General features: G+C 39.7%; 1 protein-coding gene across 43 annotated transcripts in view; it reads right to left on the bottom strand.

Moving 5' to 3' along the window:
• The window catches only part of LOC147369959 (uncharacterized), a 650726-nt gene that overhangs the window by 266834 nt on the left and 356862 nt on the right, over positions 1 to 27030 (bottom strand). For 16 of the 43 annotated variants that reach the window (XR_015168215.1, XR_015168218.1, XR_015168216.1 and 13 more), the window contains one exon: positions 19191 to 19351. The exons of 25 other annotated variants lie outside the window; for them this stretch is intronic. Coding sequence is in view for 12 of the 18 variants with exons in the window: in XM_086413051.1 (XP_086269177.1) it covers positions 19191 to 19231 (41 nt within the window). In the remaining 6 variants the exon portion in view is untranslated. Of the gene's footprint in view, positions 1 to 16218; positions 16718 to 19190; positions 19352 to 27030 lie in introns of those variants that run through there. 2 more of the 43 variants (XR_015168220.1, XM_086413052.1) reach the window with 2 other exon arrangements.

Here is a 27030-nt window from a genome sequence, read left to right as displayed (position 1 = left end):
AAACTTACATACACTATATGAAAGAGAAGCAGGGACAGAGTCTGACTCATTCATGAAGGGAACCCTTAGCCAGATATGGGGCAACAAGTATGCTGTCATAGGCATAACTTATGAAGTTGATAAAATTGCCTTTTCTACAATTATTAAAATTTCTTTTTTTAATATTTTGAGAACTTTTAGATTTCTTTATTATTAAAATTATGAAACAATTATTAAAATTTCTTCTCTGCCTTCAAAGTGAACTTGATTCAAGTGTCAAGAATTTCCTCAAATTTCAGCATCAAATATTTCACAATTAAAACATTAAATACATTTGCTAAAAGAAGACAAAAAGATAATCTTTTTCGTTTTTAAAAGGCATTCAGCTTCAGAAAGTACCACAATTAATAATATAAGCATCTAGTTTAAAATATAGTACTTCATAATGCGACATCCTGCCAGTATTGGTTGAAGAGACACGGACACAGTAGAGACAGAATGAATGGCATCATTTAAGGCAAAAAGATCATATATATCAAACTATCTGAAACATCACTCTGCAGTTATAAACTCAGATTAGCATTTTTATATGAAATATAATACCTAGTTAATATGGAATAAACTTGGTATTCAGAATATTTAAACACTATTATGAGATACAACACATTTAAACTACTTACCATTTTCCTATATCCAGTAAGTTTTTCTTATAAGAGCTTCCTGACACATTTATGTTCATAAATAATATTTTCTAGGACCTTCTCCCTTTACTATTTACTTTCAACACCACTGATTTGTTCTTGATCAGTTTGAAAAAAGTTATTATTGACAATAAATCAACTCATCATCACACAGTGTAAAACTGTGTACATAAAATATGTACATGCATGTATATGTGCCGTTATTTTCTTTATAGAAAGAAGCAGACTTGAAATTTTCCCCTTACCAGGATTTCATTGCCTTTTAGATAATCTTACTGTGGTAATTTGATATTAATCTTGTATCCTAGAGAGCACAATGCATGCCTGACAAAAATCTAACCTGATCTAAAACAAACAAACAAACAAAAAATCAAAGCTCAGTATTTCCAAAACTTCAAAACCCAGAATTTAAAATAATTCTACAATATACTTTGCACTAAGACTTCGGACTGCAAGGATATCCAACCGGTCCATCCTAAAGGACATCAGTCCTGAGTGTTCGTTGGAAGGGCTGATGCTAAATCTGAAACTCCAGTACTTTGGCCGCCTGATGCGAAGAGCTGACTCATTTGAAAAGACCCTGATGCTGGGAAAGATTGAGGGCAGGAGGAGAAGGGGACGACAGAGGATGAGATGGTTGGATGGCATCACTGACTCAATGGACATGGGTTTGAGTAAACTCCGGGAATTGGTGATGGACAGGGAGGCCTGGCGTGCTGTGGGTCCATGCAGTCGCAAACAGTCAGACACGACTGAGCAACTGAACTGAACTGAAGAAGTATATATGGCCTAGACAAACTGCTATGATTACCACATAGGCTCCTCAAGAGAGAAACTTATTCTATCCATATGTGCAACGTGATGAAACTGGTGCTAAGGAATTAAGTCAGTCTAGTGAGATGTGCTAAGAATTGCACATACATTGGTATTGCTGCAAACTAAGCCTTACTCCTGTACGTGTACTTTAGTATCACTAACAAACACATGGGCTTCCTGGGCGGCACTAGCGCTAGAGACTTGCCTGCTGATGCAGGAGATATAAGAGACTCAGTCTTGATGCCTGTGTCGGGAGAATCCCTGGAGGAGGACACTGGCAACCCCCTCCAGGACTCTTGCCTGAAGCATCCCATGGACAGAGGAGCATGACAGGCTACAGTCCACAGGGTCTCAGACATGACCGAAGTGACACAGCATGACAAATACACAGAATCTGAAATGCAAAACTGTTTCAAGTTCTATTATTCTTTATGTTACTTGTAGGCAAATACTCTAGTGCCTTACAGTCAAATCTACCATGTATTAACATTTTGAAGGAAGGAAGAAATAAAATTGAAGGGAAAAGAAGGAAAGAGAAGACAAAGAAGAAAGCCTGGATGGAACTCAACATTCTATAGACATTATCTCCATCAGTTCATATCAGACCCCTGTAACGGAAAAATGCTATTGTCTGTATTTTATATATGAAAAACCTACTTTGGAAATACTCTCTTTCCCAAGGTAAATATATAACAGAATTGGTATTTAAATTCAGGTCTTTGCTGAATCCAAATTGCACATGCCTTTTTCTCATCCCCAGGATATCTTCTTGGGCCACCTACTTTTTGATTTAGGAATAATATCAACACATACCTAAAAGCAAGTCCTGTCCAGTGGAGAAGGTTCAAGTCCTTCCGATCAATTCCTCAGTAGGCCATCAGCTGACTACTGCATGTGTGCCTAACCATTCAACAAACATCTTTTCCTTCTCTGACCACAGTAAATGACAGAGATTTCTCACCTTCTCGTTAGTATCCATTAGCAAGTAAGCAACACTCTGGAAGCCTAGTCCTCAAAAAACCACAATGCAACAAATGTGTTGAGGATAATGCACAGAAAGACTGTAGAATGCCTCACCTCCTGCTTCCTTCTCCCTGTGGGTTTGTCACCCACTGTTATACTTTATTTATGTAGTATCGTAAATGTGAAGCTCTGTTGATGGGGATAAAGCCTGTGCCAGAAAGGTCAGAAACTTGGTTCACTTCCTGTGCCTTAAACAGTTCTTTGATTCATTAGCTTTTTAAAAAATTAATCAGTAAGGTTTTTTTGAGTGCCTAATAGAGGGAAAAAACCCATCAACCTTTAATGAATTGTTGGAACATTTTTCATACATTCAAGAAATGTATAAACCTAATTAATGTTTGGCTAAGGTAACAAACTTTAACATTTTTAAAAGGACTTTTGTCCATATAAGAGGCAATGTCCCCATGGAAAGATGAGGCAGTGTCACTGAATGTGAAGTGAAGTCACTCAGTCGTGTCCGACTCCTTGCAACACCATGGACTGTAGCCCACCAGGCTTCTTGGTGGATGGGATTTTCCAGGCATGAATACTGGAGTGAGTTGCCATTTCCTTCTCCAGGGGATTTTCCCAACCCAGGGATCAAACCCAGGTCTCCCACATTGTAGGAAGATGCTTTACCGTCTGAGCTACCAAAGAAGTGTCTCTTTAACAGAGTTCAATAGCAAAGGCAAAAGCAAATTACTTGTTCAACATTGCAGAGTTGGGCCAGGTAAAACAGGGGCTTCCAGGTGGTTCAGTGGTAAAGAATCCACCTGCCAATGCAGGGGATGTAAGAGACAAGGTTGTATCCCTGGTCTGGGAAGAGCCCCTGGAATAGGAAATGGCAACCCACTCCAGTATTGTTGCCTGGAAAATTCCATGGACAGAGCCTGGCAGGCTACAGTTCATGGAGTCGCAAAGAGTGGGACACGACTGAGAGACAGAGCACACACACGCACACTGGGTGAAACAACACAGTTCAGATCAGATCAGTCGCTCAGTCGTGTCCGACTCCTTGCGACCCCATGAATCCCAGCACGCCAGGCCTCCCTGTCCATCACCAACTCCCGGAGTTCACTCAAACTCACGTCCATCAAGTCGGTGACGCCATCCAGCCATCTCATCCTCTTCCGTCCCCTTCTCCTCCTGCCCCCAATCCCTCCCAGCATCAGAGTCTTTTCCAATGAGTCAACTCTTCGCATGAGGTGGCCAAAGTACTGGAGTTTCAGCTTCAGCATCAGTCCTTCCAATGAACACCCAGGACTAATCTCCTTCAGGATGGACTGGTTGGATCTCCTTGCAGTCCAAGGGATTCTCAAGAGTCTTCTAAAATTGGAAAAACCATAGCCTTGACTAGACGGACCTTTGTTGGCAAAGTAAAGTCTCTGCTTTTGAATATACTATCTAGGTTGGACATAACTTTCCTTCCAAGGAGTAAGCGTCTTTTAATTTCATGGCTGCAAACAACACATGTTACTATAAAATAACACTATTCACCCATGGTAACCCACTCCAGTATTCTTGCCTGGAAAATCCCATGGACAGTAGAGCCTGGTAGGCTACAGTCCATGGGGTCGCAAAGAGTTGGACATGACTGAGAGATTTCACTTTAACTTTTCCACTCATAAGCCTAACACTGGGCCCATAACCCAGGGAGACTTCTCCCCATAGCAGGCATCCTAAACTGTAGAGGAAAGTGCTTGTTGCAATATCCGGAGCTGGGGGATAGGGGTGGAAGTGGGGTGCTATATGCAGTTAGTTGCAAGGCCTGGTGGGGGCGCACAGCAGTAATCAGCATGCGTGTGCAGGACAGTCCTTTACAAGGAAGAGTTGTTAAAATGCCAATAGTACCGCATGGACCCATCAACATAAAAATGTATATTTCAAGCCCAACTTATAGTATTTTATTTGGTTTTCACAGAGTTCTAAAATACATTTGTAGGGACCATGTGTACTCCAGGATGACAGACGCCTGCCCCTATTTTCTGAAGTCTTTCTTTCTGCTTCAGTTACCTATCAGCTCCCTAAATGTACTTAAAGCTATAAACCTCTACATCCTGATCATTGTACAACCATGTACATGGATGGCCCCAAGCAGGGTAGGTAAATTTCATACTCTCCCAAACTCTTTTAGTTCTGGGCATGTGTATCAATCATAGTTTCTGAAATCTTGAGCAGGTCTTTTTCCTGGTTAGAATTCAGGAAAGAGAACAGAAAGGCAATGTAGGTTTCAATAATATGCAGATTTAATAAAGTTATCTTTTAAGCGAGTCTTTCCCTGGATAACTTTGTTTAGTCTCAAAAGTCCATAGACAAGAGATCTACAACTTCACTTCAACTGTTGGTGTTGGTAGCTTTCCCTTTGTTATGTCTTAAGATGAACACTGTCAAAACTGATCAGAAGGCAATGCTGTCCCTAAGGCTCCCTCAAAAAGAGAGCTAAGATATATTCATTTTCTTCTGGGTCAATTCTGGTGTAGTATTTATAAATGTAAAACTATTACTTTCTTATTTAAACTTCCATTATAATAATCATTTTGTTAATGTCCAGTTTTATTGCAAATTCTCAATTAGATGCTGCAGCTCCTTGATCCAGATCTTTGATAATTCATAAATTCTTTGGTTTAACCATATTTTATTTATTTAAATGAAAATCAAAGTTTAACTCTAATACATGCTCTTTGAAACAAGTAAAATTATAAAGGCAAAACTATTTTAAGGCAAAATTAAAAATCATCCCCTTCCAACAATGCCCATGCCCTCTGCTAAGTTCCTTATGCCCCTTTATCATAACAAATGACTAGCCATAACAGTTCACTATGGTAACTTTTACACAATTCTCCTTATTAGCAGACATATACAAACAGATATGTACATATCCAATCATATATATGATGCTGCTGCTGCTAAGTCGCTTCAATCGTGTTCGACTCTGTGCGACCCCAGAGATGGCAGCCCACCAGGCTCCCCCGTCCCTGGGATTCTCCAGACAAGAACACTGGAGTGGGTTGCCATTTCCTTCTCCAATGCATGAAAGTGAAAACTGAAAGTGAAGTCGTTCAGTCATGTCTGACTCTTAGCGACCTCATGGACTGCAGCCTACCAGGCTCCTCCATCCATGGGATTTTCCAGGCAAGAGTACTGGAGTGGGGTGCCATTGCCTTCTCCGATATATGATGCTAAGAGTTTTTATTTTTTGTTTTGATTGTTGATACTGAAATAGAATCATTAACTATATATTGCTCCAAACATGCATGTTTTTACTCATAATATATCCTGGATATCTCTATAAGTTAGTAAATATAGATTTCTTATAAAATTTAATTGACCTGAAAGAGGAGATGGGAAAAAAGATTAATGAAGATGTCAGACTTCTTAAGCTGACAACCCAGGACCATAAATTTGGTCTGAAAAATGTGCCTTGTTCTTCAAGACAAAAGAATGGACTCCAAAGGAGAGTCCAAGATCAGGGCTGCCTCCTTAGTTTCAAACAGAAAACCCATAATCTCACTTTCAACAAGCCAGATGACCTCTGCTCAAAGCCGTGGGGGAACAGGACCACCCAAAGTCATGAGGTGGGACCACCCAGCAGAGGCCTAGGGACCCTGCTTGGTACTGCAATGCGTCTGAAAAGCAGGACTGTCACCCCAGTGGGTCTGGAAGGCAAAGCATTAAGCCAAACACTGGTAATCTTGAGGCTTAAAGCCTCATGAAACTTGTCTTGCTAGGTTTTGAACCTACTGGGTATCCGTTACCCCTTCCTCTTTCTTTCCAAATTTATCCATTTTGGAATGTAATTGTCCATCCTCTGTCCCATCATTGTATTTCAGAAGAATATATTTGATTTCATAGGTTCACAGCTAAAGATCAATTTGCCTAAGGGTGATCATACCTCAAGTTTCATTCAAACATGATTCAGTTCAGTTCAGTTCAGTCGCTCAGTCATGTCCGACTGCAACCACATGAACTGCAGCACACCAGGCCTCCCTGTCCATCACCAATTCCCAGACTCTACCCAAACCCATGTCCATCAAGTCAATGATGCCATCCAACCATCTTATCCTCTGTCGTCCCCTTCTCCTCCTGCCCTCAATCTTTCCCAGCATCAGGGTCTTTTCAAATGAGTCAGTTCTTTGCATCAGGTGGCCAAAGTGTTGGAGTTTCAGCTTTAGCTGAAACTTCCAATGAATACCCAGGACTGATCTCCTTTAGGATGGACTGGTTTGATCTCCTTGCAGTCCAAGGAACTCTCAAGAGTCTTCTCCAACACCACAGTTCAAAAGCATCAATTCTTCTGCCCTCAGCTTTCTTTATAGTCCAACTCTCACATCCACACATGACAACTGGAAAAACCATAGCCTTGACTAGATGGACCTTTGTTGGCAAAATAATGTCTCTGCTTTTTAATATGCTGTCTAGGTTGGTCATAACTTTCCTTCCAAGGAGTAAGTGTCTTTTAATTTCATGGCTGCAATCACTATCTGCGGTGATTCTGGAGCCCCCAAAAATAAAGTCTGACACTGTTTCCACTGTTTCCCCATCTATTTGCCATGAAGTTATGGGACCAGATGCCATGATCTTCGTTTTCTGAATGTTGAGCTTTAAGCCAACTTTTTCACTCTCCTCTTTCACTTTCATCAAGAGGCTCTTTAGTTCTTCTTCACTTTCTGCCATAAGGGTGGTGTCATCTGCATATCTGAGGTTATTGATATTTCTCCCGGCAATCTTGATTCCAGCTTGTGCTTCCTCCAGCCCAGTGTTTCTTATGATATACTCTGCATATAAGTTAAATAAGCAGGGTGACAACGTACAGCCTTGACGTACTCCTTTTCCTATTTGGAACCAGTCTGTTGTTCCATGTCCAGTTCTAACTGTTGCTTCCTGACCTGCATACAGGTTTCTCCAGAGGCAGGTCAGGTGGTCTGGTATTCCCATCTCTTTCAGAATTTTCCACAGTTTATTGTGATCCACACAGTCAAAGGCTTTGGCATAGTCAATAAAGCAGAAATAATGTTTTTCTGGAACTCTCTTGCTTTTTCCATGATCCAGCAGATGCTGGTAATTTGATCTCTGGTTCCTCTGCCTTTTCTAAAACCAGCTTGAACATCAGGAAGTTCACGGTTCACGTATTGCTGAAGCCTGGCTTGGAGAATTTTGAGCTTTACTTTACTAGCGTATGAGATGAGTGCAATTGTGCGGTAGTTTGAGCATGTTTTGGCATTGCCTTTCTTTGGGATTGGAATGAAAACTGACCTTTTCCAGTCCTGTGGCCACTGCTGAGTTTTCCAAATTTGCTGGCATATTGGGTGCAACACTTTCACAGCATCATCTTTCAGGATCTGAAATAGCTCAACTGGAATTCCATCACCTCCACTCACTTTGTTTGTAGTGATGCTTCCTAAGGCCCACTTGACTTCACATTCCAGGATGTCTGGCTCTAGGTGAGTGATCACACCATCGTGATTATCTGGGTCGTGAAGATCTTTTTTGTACAGTTCTTCTGTGTATTCTTGCCACCTCTTCTTAATATCTTCTGCTTCTGATTATCATACCTGATTTACATGATAATTAAATAAGCCTTTGGACTTTAGAACTGATGCTGGAATGAGTTAAGCACTTTGGAACTGTTGGGATGGAACATAATTGGCACTGAGAAGAATATACATTCAGGGGCCCAGGGCAGAAAGCAATGATCCAAATGTTGGTGTCTCTTCCCAAAATTCACATGTTAAATCCTAATCCTAATGCACTGGTAATTGGAGATGGAGCTTTGGTGATGTAATTAAGTCATAAGAATGGAGCGATCATTAACAGGATGAGAGGAGGCCTTTATAACGGGAGGCCAGAAAGCTAGCAAGTTTTCTTTCCACCACATGACGACACAGCAAGATGGCTTTTTGTAAACCAGCAAGAACACTCTCATCAAGAACCTTAACCTGCTGGCACCCAAATCTCAGACTTCCAACCTCCAGAACTGTGAGAAATGCAGTTTCAATGTTTGTTGTTAAGCCACCAGTTTATAATATTTTGTTACAGCAGTTCTAGTACAGTAGGACAGAATCATTTAAATCAGGCTTTTTGCACAGCTCCATTGGTAAAGAATCCATCTGCAATGCAGGAGATCCCAGTTCAATTCCTGGGTTAGGAAGATCCGCTGGAGAAGGGATAGTCTGCCCACTGCAGTATTCTTGGGCTTCTGTTGTGGCTCAGCTGGTAAAGAATCTGCCTGCAATGCGGGAGACCTGGGTTCGATCCCTGGGTTGGGAAGGTTCCCTGGAGAAGAGAAAGGCTACCCACTCCAGTATTCTGGCCTGAAGAATTCCAGGGACTGAGTCCATGGGGTCGCAAAGAGTCAGACACGGCTGAGCGACTTTCACTTCACTTTGCCCTCATATCACCCCTCAAACTGTCCTAATCCAGGTGATCAGTGACCTCCAAAATCATTACGTAAGTAATTAATTCTCAGCCCTCACCTTGCTTCATCTATCAAAGGCACTTAATTTTATTTATCAAATCTTTTTCCTTGATATATTTTCCTCACTTTTTTTCCCCAAGTTTTCTTTCTTCCTCACTTTGCTTTTCCCTTCTACCTGTTTGCTCCTGCTCCATGTCTTTCGCTGATCCCTATACTTCTCTCCTAATTTTTAATACTTGAATATTCCAGGATGCAGTCCCAGGACCCAGATCTTTTCACTCTATTGGTGATACAACCCATCTCATGGGTTTTCTACTATGATTACTTGGTGTACTTCTGATGGTTCTCCTCATCGTTCTCAGCTCTTCTTCCCACAAAATATTTCAGAGATGTTCCTTTCTCAGAGCATTTGCCCTACTTAATCTCTCTCTCTGGAATATTCTTCTAATAATTCCTTTCACATCTTTTGTTAACATGTTACCTTCCCATTAAGCCATCATGACAGGCCAGCTAAAATGTTAACCTGTATAACCACCATCTCACGTGATTATACTGCACACTTATGTCAGGCTGTATGATTCACGTCTTCTCTTTATCCTCCCCCCATAGGCTAATGTAAGCTCCATCTTCAACTGTTTTGTCCACTAGTGTATTCAAAATACCTAAAGCAGTTCCTGACACATGTTCTGTTCTTAGTTGCTAAGTAATGTGTGACTCTTTGCAATCACCAGGCTCCTCTATCCATGGGATTTTCCAGGCAAGAATACTGGAGTGGGTTGCCATGCCCTCCCTCCAGAGGATCTTCCCCACCCAGGGATTGAACCCTGTTCTCCCACATTGCAGGAGGATTCTTTACTGACTGAACCACCAGGAAAACCTTCCTGGCACATAGAAAGTACTTAATAAATATTTGCTGGATTAATTAATTAATTAATCATTTGCCTATGAAAAGCATTAAATTTGTTATAAATTATATACTCTACTTAAATAATGCTACAATAAGCAGCTAATAAATCCTTATATACTGAAGCTTTTATTTCCGTAGGCTAGACCACAATAAGAGGGGATTATTATGTCAAAAGTGTGTGTACCACTATTTTTAATAGACGTCATACTGCTTTCAAGACATCTGTAACAGTATAAATTTCCATTTCTATGGAAGGTGCCAACTGCCTTCATTTTCCTCATTTATGAAATTAGTATTTGAAATTACATGATCTCCTCTATAAATCTAAAAAGTGTATCAAGCAAGGTCTAGTTTAGAATTTAATATACAACCAGATATGGTACTTGGAAGCCTGTTAGTATCTTCACATCAGCTAATTTATCAACTTGGTTAATTTTAGAATAAGGATTCTGATGAAGTGAAACCACGGGTAATCTTTAACTGGAGGAATAGGTTTAAAACATGGGGCACAACTCTGGTTTATGTATCAATTATGTAGTTAGAATATTTGGCTATGATCACCCCAACACCTATGTTGAGGGTGAGAATGAACCAATTATGACCTGTTTCTCAATATTTTTAGCTATGGCCCTTGGTATTTATTCCAATAAATCAAATGCTATCATGTGGGAGAAGGAATAAAGACAAAATCATCTCAATTAGCCTAACTGATTTTTGTAAGCTTTATTTACAATACTTATTACTTGTCAAATCAAATCAAAGGAATTACTTGGAAATGTATACACCCTAATTCTATCAAGTTCCATTGACCCCTCTTAATTGAAAATTTTTCCACAATTTACCACCGACTGCCTTTACAATTACAGCTATTTTTGCCTTCCTCTTAATAAATAACTGAGTTTAACACAAATTCAAGACAAAAATTCCCACTAGTATAACTTCTCTGTTGGTCAGCTAAGACTCCATGCCCTAGATGAAGGGGGCCAGGTTCAATCCTTGGTCAAGGAACTAGATCCCACATGCCAAACCTAAGAGATCCTGCGTGCTGCAACTAAGACTCAGCACAGCCAAATAAATAAATAAATATTTTTAAAAAATTCCCACTAGCATAATAAATGTTTCCACTAAATACAAAACTTGAACACAACAGAAAAGGAATATATGCTTTACGGTCAGAGTAGTGTAAAAATATCCAACCCAGTTGATTCTTGTAAAGAAATTATACCAACCAATTTGAACTTTAAATTAGTTTACATAATTTCTTTTAATATCTTTTAATACTACCACGTCATCTGTGTTAATAATTTTGGTAAATTGAAAAAACAGAATTGTTCAAGCCTACCATGAATAAATGCATGTGTATTTGAAGGAAGATACATGTTTATAATAATTAAATTGTTTAAAAATCATTTATATTTGTCCTATAGTTTATTATCCTATAGTTGTGACATCTCAATCAAAGCTATATATCTTGTCATTGTTTATTCTCTATCTTTTACAGTCTACAGCAGCATGAATAGTATTATTCAGATCAGATCAGATCAGTCGCTCAGTCGTGTCCAACTCTTTGCGACTCCATGAATCACAGCACGCCAGGCCTCCCTGTCCATCACCAACTCCCGGAGTTCACCCAGACTCACGTCCATTGAGTCAGTGATGCCATCCAGCCATCTCATCCTCTGTCGTCCCCTTCTCCTCCTGCCCCCAATCCATCCCAGCATCAGAGTCTTTTCCAATAAGTCAACTCTTTGCATGAGGTGGCCAAAGTACTGGAGTTTCAGTTTTAGCATCATTCCTTCCAAAGAAATCCCAGGGCTGATCTTCTTCAGAATGGACTGGTTGCATCTCCTTGCAGTCCAAGGGACTCTCAAGAGTCTTCGCCAACACCACAGTTCAAAAGCATCAATTCTTCGGCACTCAGCCTTCTTCACAGTCCAACTCTCACATCCATACATGACCACAGGAAAAACCATAGCCTTGACTAGATGAACCTTTCTTGGTAAAGTAATGTCTCTGCTTTTGAATATGCTATCTAGGTTGGTCATAACTTTTCTTCCAAGGAGTAAGCGTCTTTTAATTTCATGGCTGCAGTCACCACCTGCAGTGATTTTGGAGCCCCCCAAAATAAAGTCTGACACTGTTTCCACTGTTTCCCCATCTATTTCCCATGAAGTGGTGGGACTGGATGCCATGATCTTTGTTTTCTGAATGTTGAGCTTTAAGCCAACTTTTTCACTCTCCACTTTCACTTTCATCAAGAGGCTTTTTAGTTCCTCTTCACTTTCTGCCATAAGGGTGGTGTCATCTGCGTATCTGAGGTTATTGATATTTCTCCTGGCAATCTTGATTCCAGCTTGTGTTTCTTCCAGTCCAGCGCTTCTCATGATGTACTCTGCATATAAGTTAAATAAACAGGGTGACAATATACAGCCTTGACGAACTCCTTTTCCTATTTGGAACCAGTCTGTTGTTTCATGTCCAGTTCTAACTGTTGCTTCCTGACCTGCATACAGATTTCTCAAGAGGCAGATCAGATGGTCTTGTATTCCCATCTCCTTCAGAATTTCCCACAGTTTATTGTGATCCACACAGTCAAAGGCTTTGGCATAGTCAATAAAGAAGAAATAGATGCTTTTCTGGAACTCTCTTGCTTTTTCCATGATCCAGTGGATGTTGGCAATTTGATCTCTGGTTCCTCTGCCTTTTCTAAAGCCAGCTTGAACATCAGGAAGTTCACAGTTCACATATTGCTGAAGCCTGGCTTGGAGAATTTTGAGCATTACTTTACTAGCGTGTGAGATGAGTGCAATTGTGCAGTAGTTTGAGCATGTTTTGGCATTGCCTTTCTTTGGGATTGGAATGAAAACTGACCTTTTCCAGTCCTGTGGCTACTGCTGAGTTTTCCACATTTGCTGGCATATTGAGTGCAGCACTTTCACAGCATCATCTTCAGGATTTGGAATAGCTCAACTGGAATTCCATCACCTCCACTAGCTTTGTTCATAGTGATGCTTTCTAAGGCCCACTTGACTTCATATTCCAGGATGTCTGGCTCTAGGTGAGTGATCACACCATCGTGATTATCTGGGTCGTGAAGATCTTTTTTGTACAGTTCTTCTGTGTATTCTTGCCATCTCTTCTTAATATCTTCTGCTTCTGTTAGGTCCATACCATTTCTGTCCTTTATCGAGCCCATTATTCTTATTACATTAAATTACAGGGTTAACCTGAGTCTTGTAAATGATTTAGTCAAGTTGGATTTTTTTTTTTGGTGGGAGGTGGGGCAGGCAGGCAGACTGCTAATGGGGTGATTGGAATTTTTTTATTAAGCTATAACTACATCTCTACTGTTCCTCCTGGATTCACAAAAGCTAAGAATTGGAAGGGGTTATTATAAGCCATATAGTCCAGCCTCTAATTAAATGATAATTCCCTTTAAAACACTGTGTACTGCAAGTAATCTAAACAACGTGTTACTATTTCCAAGAGTGGGGCACTTACCACAACACTGAAATTACTCTTTCAAGAAAAATCTCTCTTATATTGGATTAGAATTATTTCACCTAAAACTTCTACCCCATGTTTCCAGTTATTAATCTCTTTCAGCATAAAAATAGATTAAAACATCTTCTACTTAAAGTTAATAAAATATGTAAAAGTAGCTCTTTATGTACTCATTAGTGTTCTTTTCTTCGGGGTGAACATTTTCACTTTCTATCATTTTCCTTCTTAAGAGATGCCCCCCATCCTAATCAATCTCCTCTGGCTTCCACTTCCTGGATTAACCCTCTGATGCCACTTCCACTCAGCTTCCTGGTAGTGCAAATGCTTTTTAAGCATAACTGTTACCCTTTGCCCCTCAGCTTTGCATTTCTGGACTTCACTGCTATGTGACCTAAATAAAGGCAAGATCCTACCACACCTCTGTAATCCTTACCTACACGTTTCTGAAAGGAAACAATTATGGAGGAAAAGTTCAACAGACCCTGCTGGAATGAGTTTCAGAATATTGCAACGAAGATGAAGAAAATAAAGCTGTGCCTGATTCCATACGTAAAGAAAGAGGCAAAGGTCACAGGAAACAGAGAGGAGAAACCTCAGCAGAGTTTTGATAAGGAAGGCCATTCTTATGTTAAAGGTGCTGAGGAAAATAAGGGGAAAAATTAAAGGCTTAGAAAGAGGGACCCATTTGCTGATTTAAATAAAATTAATAATTCCTCCTTTATTTTACAATACAAAAATTAGCAAATAAGTCAAAGAAATTATAACCACATGCCCAAAAAAGCAAAATATCCACAATATTATGAATGTTACAATGAAAAATAGGTAGAAAAATAATTAATGATGTACTCAGAAGGGCCTCAATTTCAATACTTGTGGAATAATGTACTAAAATAGTCCTGGATGTTTTTGATCGATATTATGATATTGAGATTTATCTAAACTGCCAGAAAATTTACTTTCAATAAATACTAAAGCCATCCCATGCTTTGTATACCACCTGCATTATAATTACACGAGGATTTTCATTTTTAAAAGGCAGGGAGGAGGTGAAGCTCAAATTTTTAATTTTTATGAACTCATCCAACAATTATGCTGCCTACCAAAGCTAGAGACTCTACCCCTAAAATATAATGCCTCTATTCACTTCTGTAATGCTCAATTCTTACCATAAGAATTTTTAAGAGGCATGCTTTTTCTGGCATCGTACCCATTTTGGCAGTAACTCAGACTCTGAAACTGATTCGTTGCAATTTTAACAGTTTTAATAACCTAGATAATCTATTAATATTTCACCCCTAATTCAGCATTTTGGCATATTTCATGAGAGTATCATTCTGTAGCCAATATGGGTTTGGGTGTGTTTTTAATTTTTTCTAAAATTCCCCTTGCCTTTCATTATGCACTAACTACTTGAAATGTAATAGAGCCAAGTCATTTTGATGGTTGTCTTCAACCTACATATAATATAATGACAGTTTTACTATGTTAGGAACATCATTTCTAATAAAATTAGAATAAAAAAACAGTGGGGAAATATGCAATGAACCAGTGATGAAACTTCTCTGGGGCTAATTGGTAAGGATTGTATTTTCTTCTTCCTAAAAAAGGAGTGGCAAGAGAACTGTATTTCAAATGTCCCTTGATGATTCAAAAGATACAAGAACTTGCTGATATGTCACGGTCACCCACTTGTGGCTAAGATTAGAAGTATTCAATCACAGTTAAGACTTAACACAGTTAATCAGGCTAGAAGAGTCTCTAGAAGCCTCCAATAAAGACTGTCTCTTAGCAAGATCTTGTACAAATCTCTCTCTTATGATACATAATCACATTGAGGACGACTGAATTTCAGAAGCTTACAGATGATTCTTCCACTAAACTTGCAGTTGCTGAATGATACGACCTTTTCAAAGATTCCCTTAATCTGTTTCTTTTCAAAAATGCTCCCTTTTTTCTGAGGGAGATCCTTTCTTCAACATATCTAAATCTTAATATGACTCTTTAAGAATATAAGTATTAGAACTAGTATTGGGTAAATCCCCAATGGCGCTGTGGTAAAGAATCTGCCTGCCAATGCAGGAGATAAGGGTTTGATCCCTGGATTGGGAAGATCACTTGGAGAAGGAAATGGCTATCCACTTCAGTATCCTTGCCTGAAAAATCCCATGGATAGAAGGGCGTGGAGGACTACAGTCCGAAGGTTTACAAAGAGTCAGACTCCACTGAGCACACAATTACTCTATTCTCTATTCTACTGGGAAAAATGGATCCTAGTTTACACTCAAAGGCTAATGGTGTTCAAGAGTTTAAAGGCTGGATGAGTTCAAGAGTTTCAGAGTTTCAAGAGTTCAAGAGTTTCAATATTTTAAATAATTAAAATAGGGTTGCTAAAGTTCAAAGAAAGTAAAACAATTTTAGAAATTCCAGATTATTTAGTTAGTACAATCTTTTTAACTGAAAGCCACTTAAAATAGCAAAGATAATAAGCAATTACAATGTTCTTATTGCACTTGTACATCACACCACAGCGTCGTTCAACCTTAGCATCGCTAGGCAGAAACAATTCTCAAAAGACTCCTTAGCTCATTCCCTTGCCTTCACATAGTATGAGGGCTTTTCTACTTTCAAGGACTTCAGAAAGAAAGTGCACAGAGCTGCCAGACAGAATAATAATTTTCAAGGAGGAATTATTTTCCCTTTAATATTTGGAAAAAGACCCTGATGCTGGGAAAGATTGAGGGCAGGAGAAGAAGGGGATGGCAGAGGATGAGATGGTTGAATGGCATCACCGACTCAATGGACATGGGTTTGGGTGGACTCCAGGAGTTGGTGATGGACAGGGAGGCCTGGCATGCTGCGGTTCATGGGGTTGCAAAGAGTCGGACACAACTGAGCAACTGAACTGAACTGAAAGACATGTCATTCTTTATTCAGTTTTCTTGGATATGGAAAATTAAGTTCTGAATTCTAAAAACAAGAGTCATTTTTATAGGGAAGAACTCTTCTCTGTCCTCATGTCTTTACCTTGAATCACAGAGAGGAGAAGGCCACCTGAGTCTCTCATTCCCTTGAGAAAGGATGTATATGTACTTCTCTCCATCCTGCTATAGACTGAATGTTTGTGTTTCCCCTTACCCCAACTTGTTCCAAAATTCTTATGTTGTATCCTGGCACACAATGCTATAATATTTGGAAGTAGCACCTTTAGGACTGATTAAGTTACAAAGGTAGAGTCCTCGTGAATGGAATTAATGTCCTCATAGAAGAGACTCCAGAGTGTTCTTGCCCCTTCCAACATGTAAGGACATAAGATGATACAGCATCTCTGAGCCAGGAAGCAGACCTTCACCAGATATCCAATCTGCCAGTGCCTTGAATTTCCAGCTTCAAGAACTGTGAGAAATAAATTTCTGTTGTTTATAAGCCACTCAGTTTCTGATATTATGTTAAAGCAGCTTAACAGACTAAGGCATATCCCTTACTATTTTCACCAATGGAAAAACACCTTTGAAGGCTGGACCTCTTGTTAGGTATGTCCCATGAACTAGAGGTAAGGTTACTTTATCTCAAGAGCAGGTAACACATTCCATTGTTCTGCCCTTGCCCTACTCAGCAATTTCACTCAGTCTCCATGGGAAGGAGACCACGAAGGAAATGATCTTGCAGGACCAGGAAATCTCCGTCTTTGCCCTTGCAATGTCTTTATCTGCCACTAGATGTGGATCACAATAAACTGTGGAAAATTCTGAAGGAGATGGGAATACAAGACCACCTGATCTGCCTCTTGAGAAATCTGTATGCAGGTCAGGAAGCAACAGTTAGAACTGGACATGGAACAACAGACTGGTTCCAAATAGGAAAAGGAGTTCATCAAGGCTGTATATTGTCACCCTGTTTATTTAACTTATATGCAGAAACGCTGGACTGGAAGAAACACAAGCTGGAATCAAGATTGCCAGGAGAAATATCAATAACCTCAGATATGCAGATGACACCACCCTTATGGCAGAAAGTGAAGAGGAACTAAAAAGCCTCTTGATGAAAGTGAAAGTGGAGAGTGAAAAAGTTGGCTTAAAGCTCAACATTCAGAAAGCAAAGATCATGGCATCCGGTCCCACCACTTCATGGGAAATAGATGGGGAAACAGTGGAAACAGTGTCAGACTTTATTTTTCTGGGCTCCAAAATCACTGCAGATGGTGACTGCAGCCATGAAATTAAAAGACACTTACTCCTTGGAAGGAAAGTTATGTCCAACCTAGATAGCATATTGAAAAGCAGAGACATTACTTTGCCAACAAAGGTCTGGCTAGTCAAGGCTATGGTTTTTCCTGTGGTCATGTATGGATGTGAGAGTTGGACTGTGAAGAAGGCTGAGCACCGAAGAATTGATGCTTTTGAACTGTGGTGTTGGAGAAGACTCTTGAGAGTCCCTTGGACTGTAAGGAGATGCAACCAGTCCATTCTGAAGGAGATCAGCCCTGGCATTTCTTTGGAAGGAATGATGCTAAAGCTGAAACTCCAGTACTTTGGCCACCTCATGCAAAGAGTTGACTCATTGGAAACGACTCTGATGCTGGGAGGGATTGGGGCCAGAAGGAGAAGGGGACGACAGAGGATGAGGTGGCTTGATGGCATCACTGACTCGATGGATGTGAGTCTGAGTGAACTCCAAGAGTTTGTGATGGACAGGGAGGCCTGGCGTGCTGCGATTCATGGGGTCGCAAAGAGTCGGACATGACTGAGCAACTGAACTGAACTGAACTGATGTGTATAAATCATTTTAATCCTTTACTGAAGGGTTCATCATCTTCAAAGGAGTTGGAAATCTTAAATATGTTTACTTTTAAGTTTTCAACTTCTCAGTTACAAATATGGAGGTAACAATTCCTCAAATGATAAGTCTTGAAGAATAAATGAGATGATACAAAATGTTATGTAAACAGTAAGCACTATAAGAATGCATGCCTCCTAGGAATAATTTCCTTCATCTATAAAATAATGGCATAGAATGAACTTATTTCTAAGGATCCATTAAATTCAAACATTACCTCCAGTCCAGATCTATCCTCTAGCAGATCCCTAATCCACCTCTCTAGTTACAGACACACATTAGGTAAGTCACTTGGCTGAAAGGAGGGAGGGAGAGAGGGAAATCTTACACACACTGCTGAATATAAAGATAACATACACAATCCAAACACAACACCAACCATGAAGAAACCAACATATTTTTCATAGCATTCTGGATCTTTTTTTTCTTTTTCAGAGTCAATGTAAATAATAAAAATAAAAACCTATGACTTTTGCCTCAACACAATTTTAAAGTCCCCTTATGTCAAAGATTTCCTTATTTTTTGTTGTCACCAACTAATAATAGAGTCCGTACAAATAACAACTGCTTGTGTTATAGCAATGAAATCTTTCACTAATAAAAAATAAAGGGTATCTTTTTAAGACAATGTAGTTTTGGTGGGGGCTTTCCCCGTGACACAGTGGTAAGGAAACCACCTTCAATGCAGGAGTCACAGGACATGCAGGTTCGATCCCTGGTTTGGAAAGATTCCCTGGAGGAGGACATGGCAGCCCACTCCAGTATTCTTGCCTGGAGAACCCCACGGACAGAGGGGCCTGATGGGCTACAGTCCATATGGTCGCAAAGAGTCAGACATGACTAAAGCGACTGAGTATGCACACACAATTTTGGTGGATTCAACAGCATACTAAAAATTAAGAATGGGTTACCCAGAAATTCTTTGCTTCCATTTGTATGCATTAAGGTAATACTAGTTTATAGTAGCAAACTAAAAAGTGTATGATAGCTCAAATGCAATAGAAGTTTATTTCTCGTATAAAATCAAACACACCTTTTTTCTAAGCAGTGAGGAGCCTTCGCCTCAGCAGCCATTCATGACGTCAGAGGCCGTCCTATCTGTGGCTTCTTATCTCCACCATGTGGTTTTCCAGGGCCCCAGGCCCAGCTGTGCCGAGTTGGTGAAGAAGAGGTTGGAGAATTACCTATCAGAATCTACAAGCCAATCCGAGAAATGGAACTTGTCACTTCTGTTCACATGGGAATGGATAGATCTCTAACACATGGCTGTACCTGAGTAGAAAGAAGGCTAGGAAATACGATTTAACTGTGTGGTCAAGAAGAAGAGGAGAAGCTAGTTTGGTGAATAGCTAGTTGGTCTCTGCCACACTCTCCAATAAGATTTCTCACTGATCTTCTCCCTAACCATTTTCCTTAACCTATTGTTCCTCAAAGGTTATTCTTAAAAGTTGACAATTATGACCAATAACAGAATATTTAAAGTATAATGACATAATTGTTATGTACTGCATGCAATCTCAACATTACAATACTTGCAATTTTCTCCTTAACAATAATTTTATGCAAATTAATGCACATCCTTCCTATTGTTAACCTTCTACTTATAATTCTTCCTTTCTAAAAAATAGGGAAGGCAAATAGTCTTCATAGGTATATTTATAAAGAAGTGTAAAAACAAAGTTAATAAGAGAATGACTTTAGCTTAGGAAGTATTCATTTCATAACAATTGTATAAAGAAACTTGAACAACACAACTTAATTTATGCACATGTTAAATCTGAATAATAAAATTAGCATTCAGTGAATGTCAGCTACACTTATCTGTATAGTAATATTCATTTGCATGAATTGAGAATCATTCTCCATTACTGATAGGAGAAAAAAGTGAAACAAAAAAAGAAGACAAAGAGACTAATAAATCTGTCAGAGTGACTGTAATGGAGGAAACACGGATCTTTGAGAAAAGCTCGATGTATCCACCTTATTTTTAAGCCAACTCTTTGATTGTACCAGAACACTGAAAACTTGCTTTAAGGAAACTGCCAAACCAATGTTTTTGTCTCTCTTTAAATCTCCTTTTTTCCCATGGCCTACTCAAGTTTCAGTAACATTTCCAAGGACCTGAAATAACTAAAGATACTGTGGAATGTAATACCTTATTATACTATTTTGGGCAATGATAAAGTGTCTCACTGTCCAAGACTTAGATCATGATCTGAAAAATAAACTATTAAAATATTAAGCTTTTGACTCAGATGGTAAAGAATCTGCCTGCAATGCAGGAAACCTGGGTTTGATCCCTGGGTCAGGAAGATCCCCTGGAGAAGGAAATGGCAACCCCACAACAGTATTCTTGCCTGGAGAATCCCATGGACAGAAGAGCCTGGTGAGCTATAGTCAGTGCAGTCACAAAAGAGTCAGATGATTTAGCAACTAAACAACAACAACTTTATGACTTGCAAAAGGTTCATTTTTCAAGTTCTTCCTGCTGCTTTTGATTAGTCCTTTACTCTGTTCCCACTTATTTGTCTATTTTTGGTGGAACTTTGAAACATGCCTTTATTTACACAATGACTTGGAGGAATTTTGAATATAGTTCTAGTTTCTTTTTGGAAAGAATAACATCTCACTGGTACATCAGGTCATTTTATCATCATATGGCTCTATTATTTTCCTGAGTCTTTCCAACTGACTGTTACTGCACCCTATGGCAACAGCCATACCTCTGAAGACTGGCCAAGAATACAGAATCAAGCATGCTGAGGAGGCAACTGAACCTACAGACAACATAATGGGCATTCTGTCTCTGATCTCTTAACCATAGAGAAGTAGAAGATTTTTTGGTAATATATAAGGCAAAATGGAATTTAGGATGGTGGGGTGAAAGATGTACACCTGTGGTCAATTCACATTGATGTATGGCAAAAACCACCATAATACTGTAATTATCCTCCAATTAAAATAAATTAATAAAAATGACTATTACTTTATATACTAATAACAAGAAAAATGCTCATCAAACTATGACATATTGTATTACAATTATAAGATGCCTCCTCATTTGAAGGAGTTAACATGTGAACAAAAGCTGTACAATATTGGAGTGGGTAGCCATTTCCTTCTCCAAGGCATCTTCCTGATTCAGGGATCAAACCCAGGTCCCCGACATTGCATGCAGATTCTTTCCCATCTGAGCCACCAGGAAAACTCCTTTAGAATTAATGAATGACAGTATTGTTGCTTCTTTTGTTGCTTCTTACTGACCTCCAGACTCACCAAGGTTGACATCAAACCCAAGACACCATTTATTGACTAGCTATGGTTCAAGGAATAGAATGAAAGTGAAAGTTGCTCAGTCCTTTCTGACTCTTTGTGACCCTATGGACTGTACAGTCCTTGGAATTCTCCAGGCCAGAATACTGGAATGGGTAGCCTTTCCCTTCTTCAGGGGATCTTCCCAACCCATGGATGGAACCCAGGTCTCCCACATTACAGGCGGATTCTTTACCATCTGAGCCACAGGCTTCCCTAGTGGCTCAGATGGTAAAGCATCTGCCCACAATGCGTGTAGACCTGGGTTCGATCCCTGGGTTGGGAAGATCCCCTGGAGAAGGGAAATGGCAACCCACTCCAGTACCCTTGCCTGGAAAATCCCATGGATGGAGGAATCTGGTAGAGTACAGTCCATGGGGTCCTAAAGAGTCAGACATGACTGAGTGACTTCACTTCACTTATAGTTCAAGGAAAGGATTTCAACAGGTCAGGATGAGTCTCTGAAATCTAGCTCAATGGTCTGCCTGGTGCTTCTGATTTAGCTGCTTCAAATTATATAAATTTCCACCAATCCACTGACTTTTTTTGTCAGAATTCTTTAAATTCTCTACAATAAACTTCTCCTCTAGAGCTTCGTTTAAATATATCTCATCTTCATTAGGAAACTTTTGGGGATGATGAGTATGTTTGCTCTCTTGTTATAGTGATGGTCCAATGAGTGCATTCATATGTCAAAACTTATTAGACTGCACACTTTAAATATAAGCATTTTATTTTGTGTCACTCACACTGTTAAAGCTGTTTTTAAAAATGAATCATGTTCATATTCAAAAAAAATTAAGCAGCCTATCTAGTCCAATGAACTTCCTTGGGGCTGATAATCAAGTGGAGAGGACAATCACAGAAACAAATCATTACACCGCAATGAGACATCCGAAAGAGCACTGAGGAGCAAGCTTCTAGCTGTGGGGTGATTATCTAGAATTGGAGCTCAAGAATAGCATCCTGGGAGAAATGATGCTTCTGATGTGCCTTGAAGGGAGATGACAGAAGAGATAAAACAAGCAGAAAAGGATGAGCCATCTAAAATTTAGTTTTGGTTGGTTAGCTTCATAGGACTGTGAAAAAAATACCATTTTAATCTCCACTATAGTTTCTGCTTATGAGAAATGTTCAGTGACTCATGACCTTTTCACATATATATTTATTCCCTTTCCTTTTCTCAGGCTTCACTGTTAAATGCTTTCATTTTATGGATAAAGTACACATGATCGTGAAATATGAAAGGCTGGGTGAAAACAAAAAATTATTAGTATCTCGTTAACATAGCATTGGTAAATTGAGTAGGCACGTTTGAGCATACACCAAGGACATACCTGACGCTACCTGGTAAAGAGCCAGGCTTCCCTGATAGCTCAGTTGGTAAAGAATCTGCCTGCAAAAATGCAGGAGACCCTGGTTCGATTCCTGGGTAAAGATCCTAGGGAAAAAGAATTTAATAGGGTCCTGAATCTCTAAAAAATTATTTTATCAATAATAGCACAATTTCTCAAATAGCTGAAAGATATAGTCTTTGTGCAATTCCTAAAAATACTACAGTGCGAACTTAGTAATCAGTGCTATATTTGACAAGTAAATGCTTTATTGCCCTATATCTATGTGTTCTAAAACCTCCAACTCCTCTTTAGTCACTCCCATCATGTCTGAGCACAAAATTGCATTAATTCCCTCCAGCTGCTGTAATAAAATACCACAAAATAGAAGTCTTAAATTTCTAAAATAACAAATTTGTTCTCTTCGAGTTATGGAGGTTAGAAGTCTAAAATTAAGGTATCAGCAATGCTATGCTTCCTGTGAAGATTTTAGGGAAGAATCCTTCTTTGCTTTTTCCACCTTCTGGTGACAGCTGGCAATTCTTGGTGCTCCTTAATGCATCCTTCCAATCTCCGCCTCTGTCTTCACAGGACTATCTCACCTGTGTGGATGAGTGTCTGTGTGACTTCACATGGCCTTCTAAAGTTACCAGTCATTGGCTTTAGAATCCATCCTAATTCAGTATGCTATGCTATGCTAAGTCACTTCAGTCATGTCCGGCTCTGTGCCACCCCATAGACGGCAGCCCACCAGGCTCCACCGTCCCTGGGATTCTCCAGGCAAGAACACTGGAGTGGGTTGCCATGTCCTTCTCCAATGCATGAAAGTGAAAAGTGAAAGTGAAGTCGCTCAGTCGTGTCCGACTCCCAGCGACCCCGTGGACTGCAGCCCAATAGGCTCCTCCGTCCATGGGATTTTCCAAGCAAGAGTACTGGAGCGGGGTGCCATTGCCTTCCTCTTCTTAATTAACTGTATCTGCAAAGATCTTACCTCCAAGTAAAATCACATCCTGAGGTTCATAGTGGACAAGAATGTTGGAAGGACACTGTCTAACACCTTATAGTCTACCTACGTCCTCTCCCCAAATTTATGTCTATACCATATGCAAAATACATTCACCCCATCTGAACATCCTCAGGAGTCTTAAACATTTATAACATTAATTCTATATTCAAAATCTCATCTAAGTATCAATAAGAAAGTTTCCAAATCTGGTTATCTAAATCATCTGGTTATCTAATCATCTAAATTAGGTATGGGTGAGGCTCTGGGTACCATCCACTATGAAGCAAAATTTCTCTCCATCTGTGAATCTGTGAAAACTAGAACACACGTTATCCTCTTCTAAAATTCAATGGTGGAACAGGCTTAAGACAGATATTCCCATCACATAAGGAAGAAACTGGAAAGCAGAAGGGAGTCACAGTTCCCCAATGAGCCTAAAATCCAGCAAAAAAAATTCTACCTGGTTTCAAGACCTGAGAACAATGCTGTTTCAATGCTCTGTCCTCTAAGCCCTGAAGGGAAGACCTGATCCTTTAGTCATTAATTTGGAAGTTGTGCTTTAATCACGTATGTGTTAGCCACTCAGTCATGTCCGACTCTTAGCCCACCAGGTTCCTCTGTCCATAGAATTCTCCAGGCAAGAACACTGGAGAGGGTAGCCACTTCCTTGGAGGTCTTCCTGACCCAGAGATCGAACCTGAGTGTCCTGCATTGCAGGCAGATGCTTTACTGTCTCAGTCACCAGGGAATGCTGGTAATCACAGATCAATATTACCTAGTAGACAGATAATACTATATAACAATCTGAAAATTTTCTTTGTTGGCATAAAATAAATATCGACCTGACAAAATCCAGGCCAGTGTTCATTTAGGTTCAGTTCAGTCGCTCAGTCGTGTCTGACTCTTTGTGACTCCATGGACTGCAGCATGCCAGGCCTCCCTGTCCATCACCAACTCCCGGAGTTTACTCAAACTCATGTCCATCAAGTCGGTGAAGCCATCCAACCACCTCATGCTTTGTCATCCTCTTCTCCCGCCTTCAGTCTTTCCCAGCATCAGGGTCCTTTCAAATGAGTCAGTTCTTCACATCAGGTGGCCAAAGTATTGGACTTTCAGCTTCAGCATCGGTCCTTCCAATGAACATTCAGGACTGATCTCCTTTAGGATGGACTGGCTGGATCTCCTTGCAGTCCAAGAGACTCTCAAGAGTCTTCTGCAACACCACAGTTCAAAAGCATCAATCCTTCAGTGCTTACTTTTCTTTATGGTCCAACTCTCACATCCCTACCTGACTACTGGAAAAACCATAGCTTTAACTGGATGGACCTTTGTTGGCAAAGTAATGTCTCTGCTTTTTAATATGCCGTCTAGGTTTGTCATAGCTTTTCTTTCAAGGAGCAAGCGTCTTTTAATTTCATGGCTGCAGTCACCATCTGAAGTGATTTTGGAGTCCAAGAAAATAGTCTCTCACTGATTCCATTGTTTCCCCATCTACTTGACATGAAGTGATGGGACCAGATGCCATATCTTAGTTTTCTGAATTTTGAGTTTTAAGCCAGCTTTTTCTCTGTTCTTTTACTTTCATCAAGAGGCTCTTTAGCGCCTCTTCATTTTCTGTCATAAGGTGGTGTCATCTGCATATCTGAGGTTATTGATATTTCTCCCAGCAATCTTGATTCCAGCTTTGGCTCTGTCTCTTCATTCTTTCTGGAATTACTTCTCTAGTCTTCTCCAGTAGCATGTTGGGCACCTACCAACCTGGGGAGTTCATCTTTCAGTGCCATATTTTTTTGCCATTTCATGCTGTTCCTAGAGTTCTCAAGGCAAGAATGCTGAAGTGGTTTGCCATTCTCTTCTCCAGTGGACTGTGTTTTGTCATGACCCTTCTGTCTTGGGTGGCCCTACACGGCATGGTTCATAGTTTCATTGACTTGCACAAGGCTAACTTGAGTTAGTGATATCAAATTCCCTGGGGGTTCTCAGTCCCTTTGCCAGATCCCCAGGTTGGGAAATCTGTTGTGGGTCCTAGAACTTTCTTAACAGTGCAAGAATTTATTTGGTAAAATTGTTGTGGAGTTTGTGAGTCATCTGCTCAGCAGCTCTGTGGTGAGGCTAATGGCAACCTCCTCCAAGAGGACTTCTGCCACATGCTGCATGACCCGGGTCTGCTGCAGCCAGAGTCCCTATCCCCGTGGCAGGCCACTACTGACTCATGCCTCCACAGGAAACACTCAAACACTCAAAGGCAGGTCTGGCTCAGTCTCTGTGGGGTCTCTGGGTCCTGGTACACACAAGGTTTTGTTTGAACCCTCCATGCATCTTTGGCAGGTATGAGCTTTTGATTCTAAACCTGATTTTACCCCTCCTACCATCTCGTTGGGTTGTCTCCTTTGCCCTTGGACATGGGGTATCTTTTTTTGGTGGGATCCAACATTCTCCTATCAATGGTTGTTTAGCAGCGTGTTGTAATTTGCAGTTTTCGCAGAAGATGATGAACACACATCCTTCTACTCCATCCATCTTGCTATGACACTGCAGCATAATGCTACTTATAACTCCATAAGATTTTTGTTATTAAAAAAATAATAAAATTTTAGTAATACTTAGAGAGTTGAAACTTCTATACTAATACTTCTTTTTCTCCTTTAGGATCATAAGGCACTTGGAAAAGTCCAAATTTTCTTAATCTAAGCATCTGACATGTCTTCTTCCAAACATATCTAATAAACTGCAAAATGTAACATAAACTTGCTATCACCTTTCAGTGCCCTAGGACTAGAAATCTAATTCTGTTACACAGCACCAAAATAGAAGAAAGTAGATTGTTAAGGATGAATTTAATGAATTGCACATTAATATAAAATAGCACCTAAAATTATAAATAAAATGGAAACTAACACACAGCTCTACTTAGAGAAACTTGGGTCAAAATTAATAAACATTGATATACTATATAAATTTATATATAAAGTACATCTTAGTAATAATAGTATAGACATTTGAGATGGAAACATTAAATATAGCATATATGTTATTTAGAGTAAAATTTTTTTCTATTGCTTTTATTTGAATTTATTTCATAAATTACTTTTATAAAAACAAACAAACAAATACATAGGTACTCTATTCATGTTCTCTTGCCTTCCTCTGATCACAGTCTCATCTAGGGAAGATAATATCATTGAGAGCTTTGATTAATTTTGTGCTGATATAGTGCCTCC

Source organism: Bos grunniens, chromosome 7 (genome assembly GCF_055505025.1).
Source record: "Bos grunniens cultivar Pamir isolate PY7600 chromosome 7, Bosgru_T2T1.0, whole genome shotgun sequence".
Lineage (NCBI taxonomy): Eukaryota > Metazoa > Chordata > Mammalia > Artiodactyla > Bovidae > Bos > Bos grunniens.
This window is presented reverse-complemented; position numbering and strand designations above follow the sequence as displayed.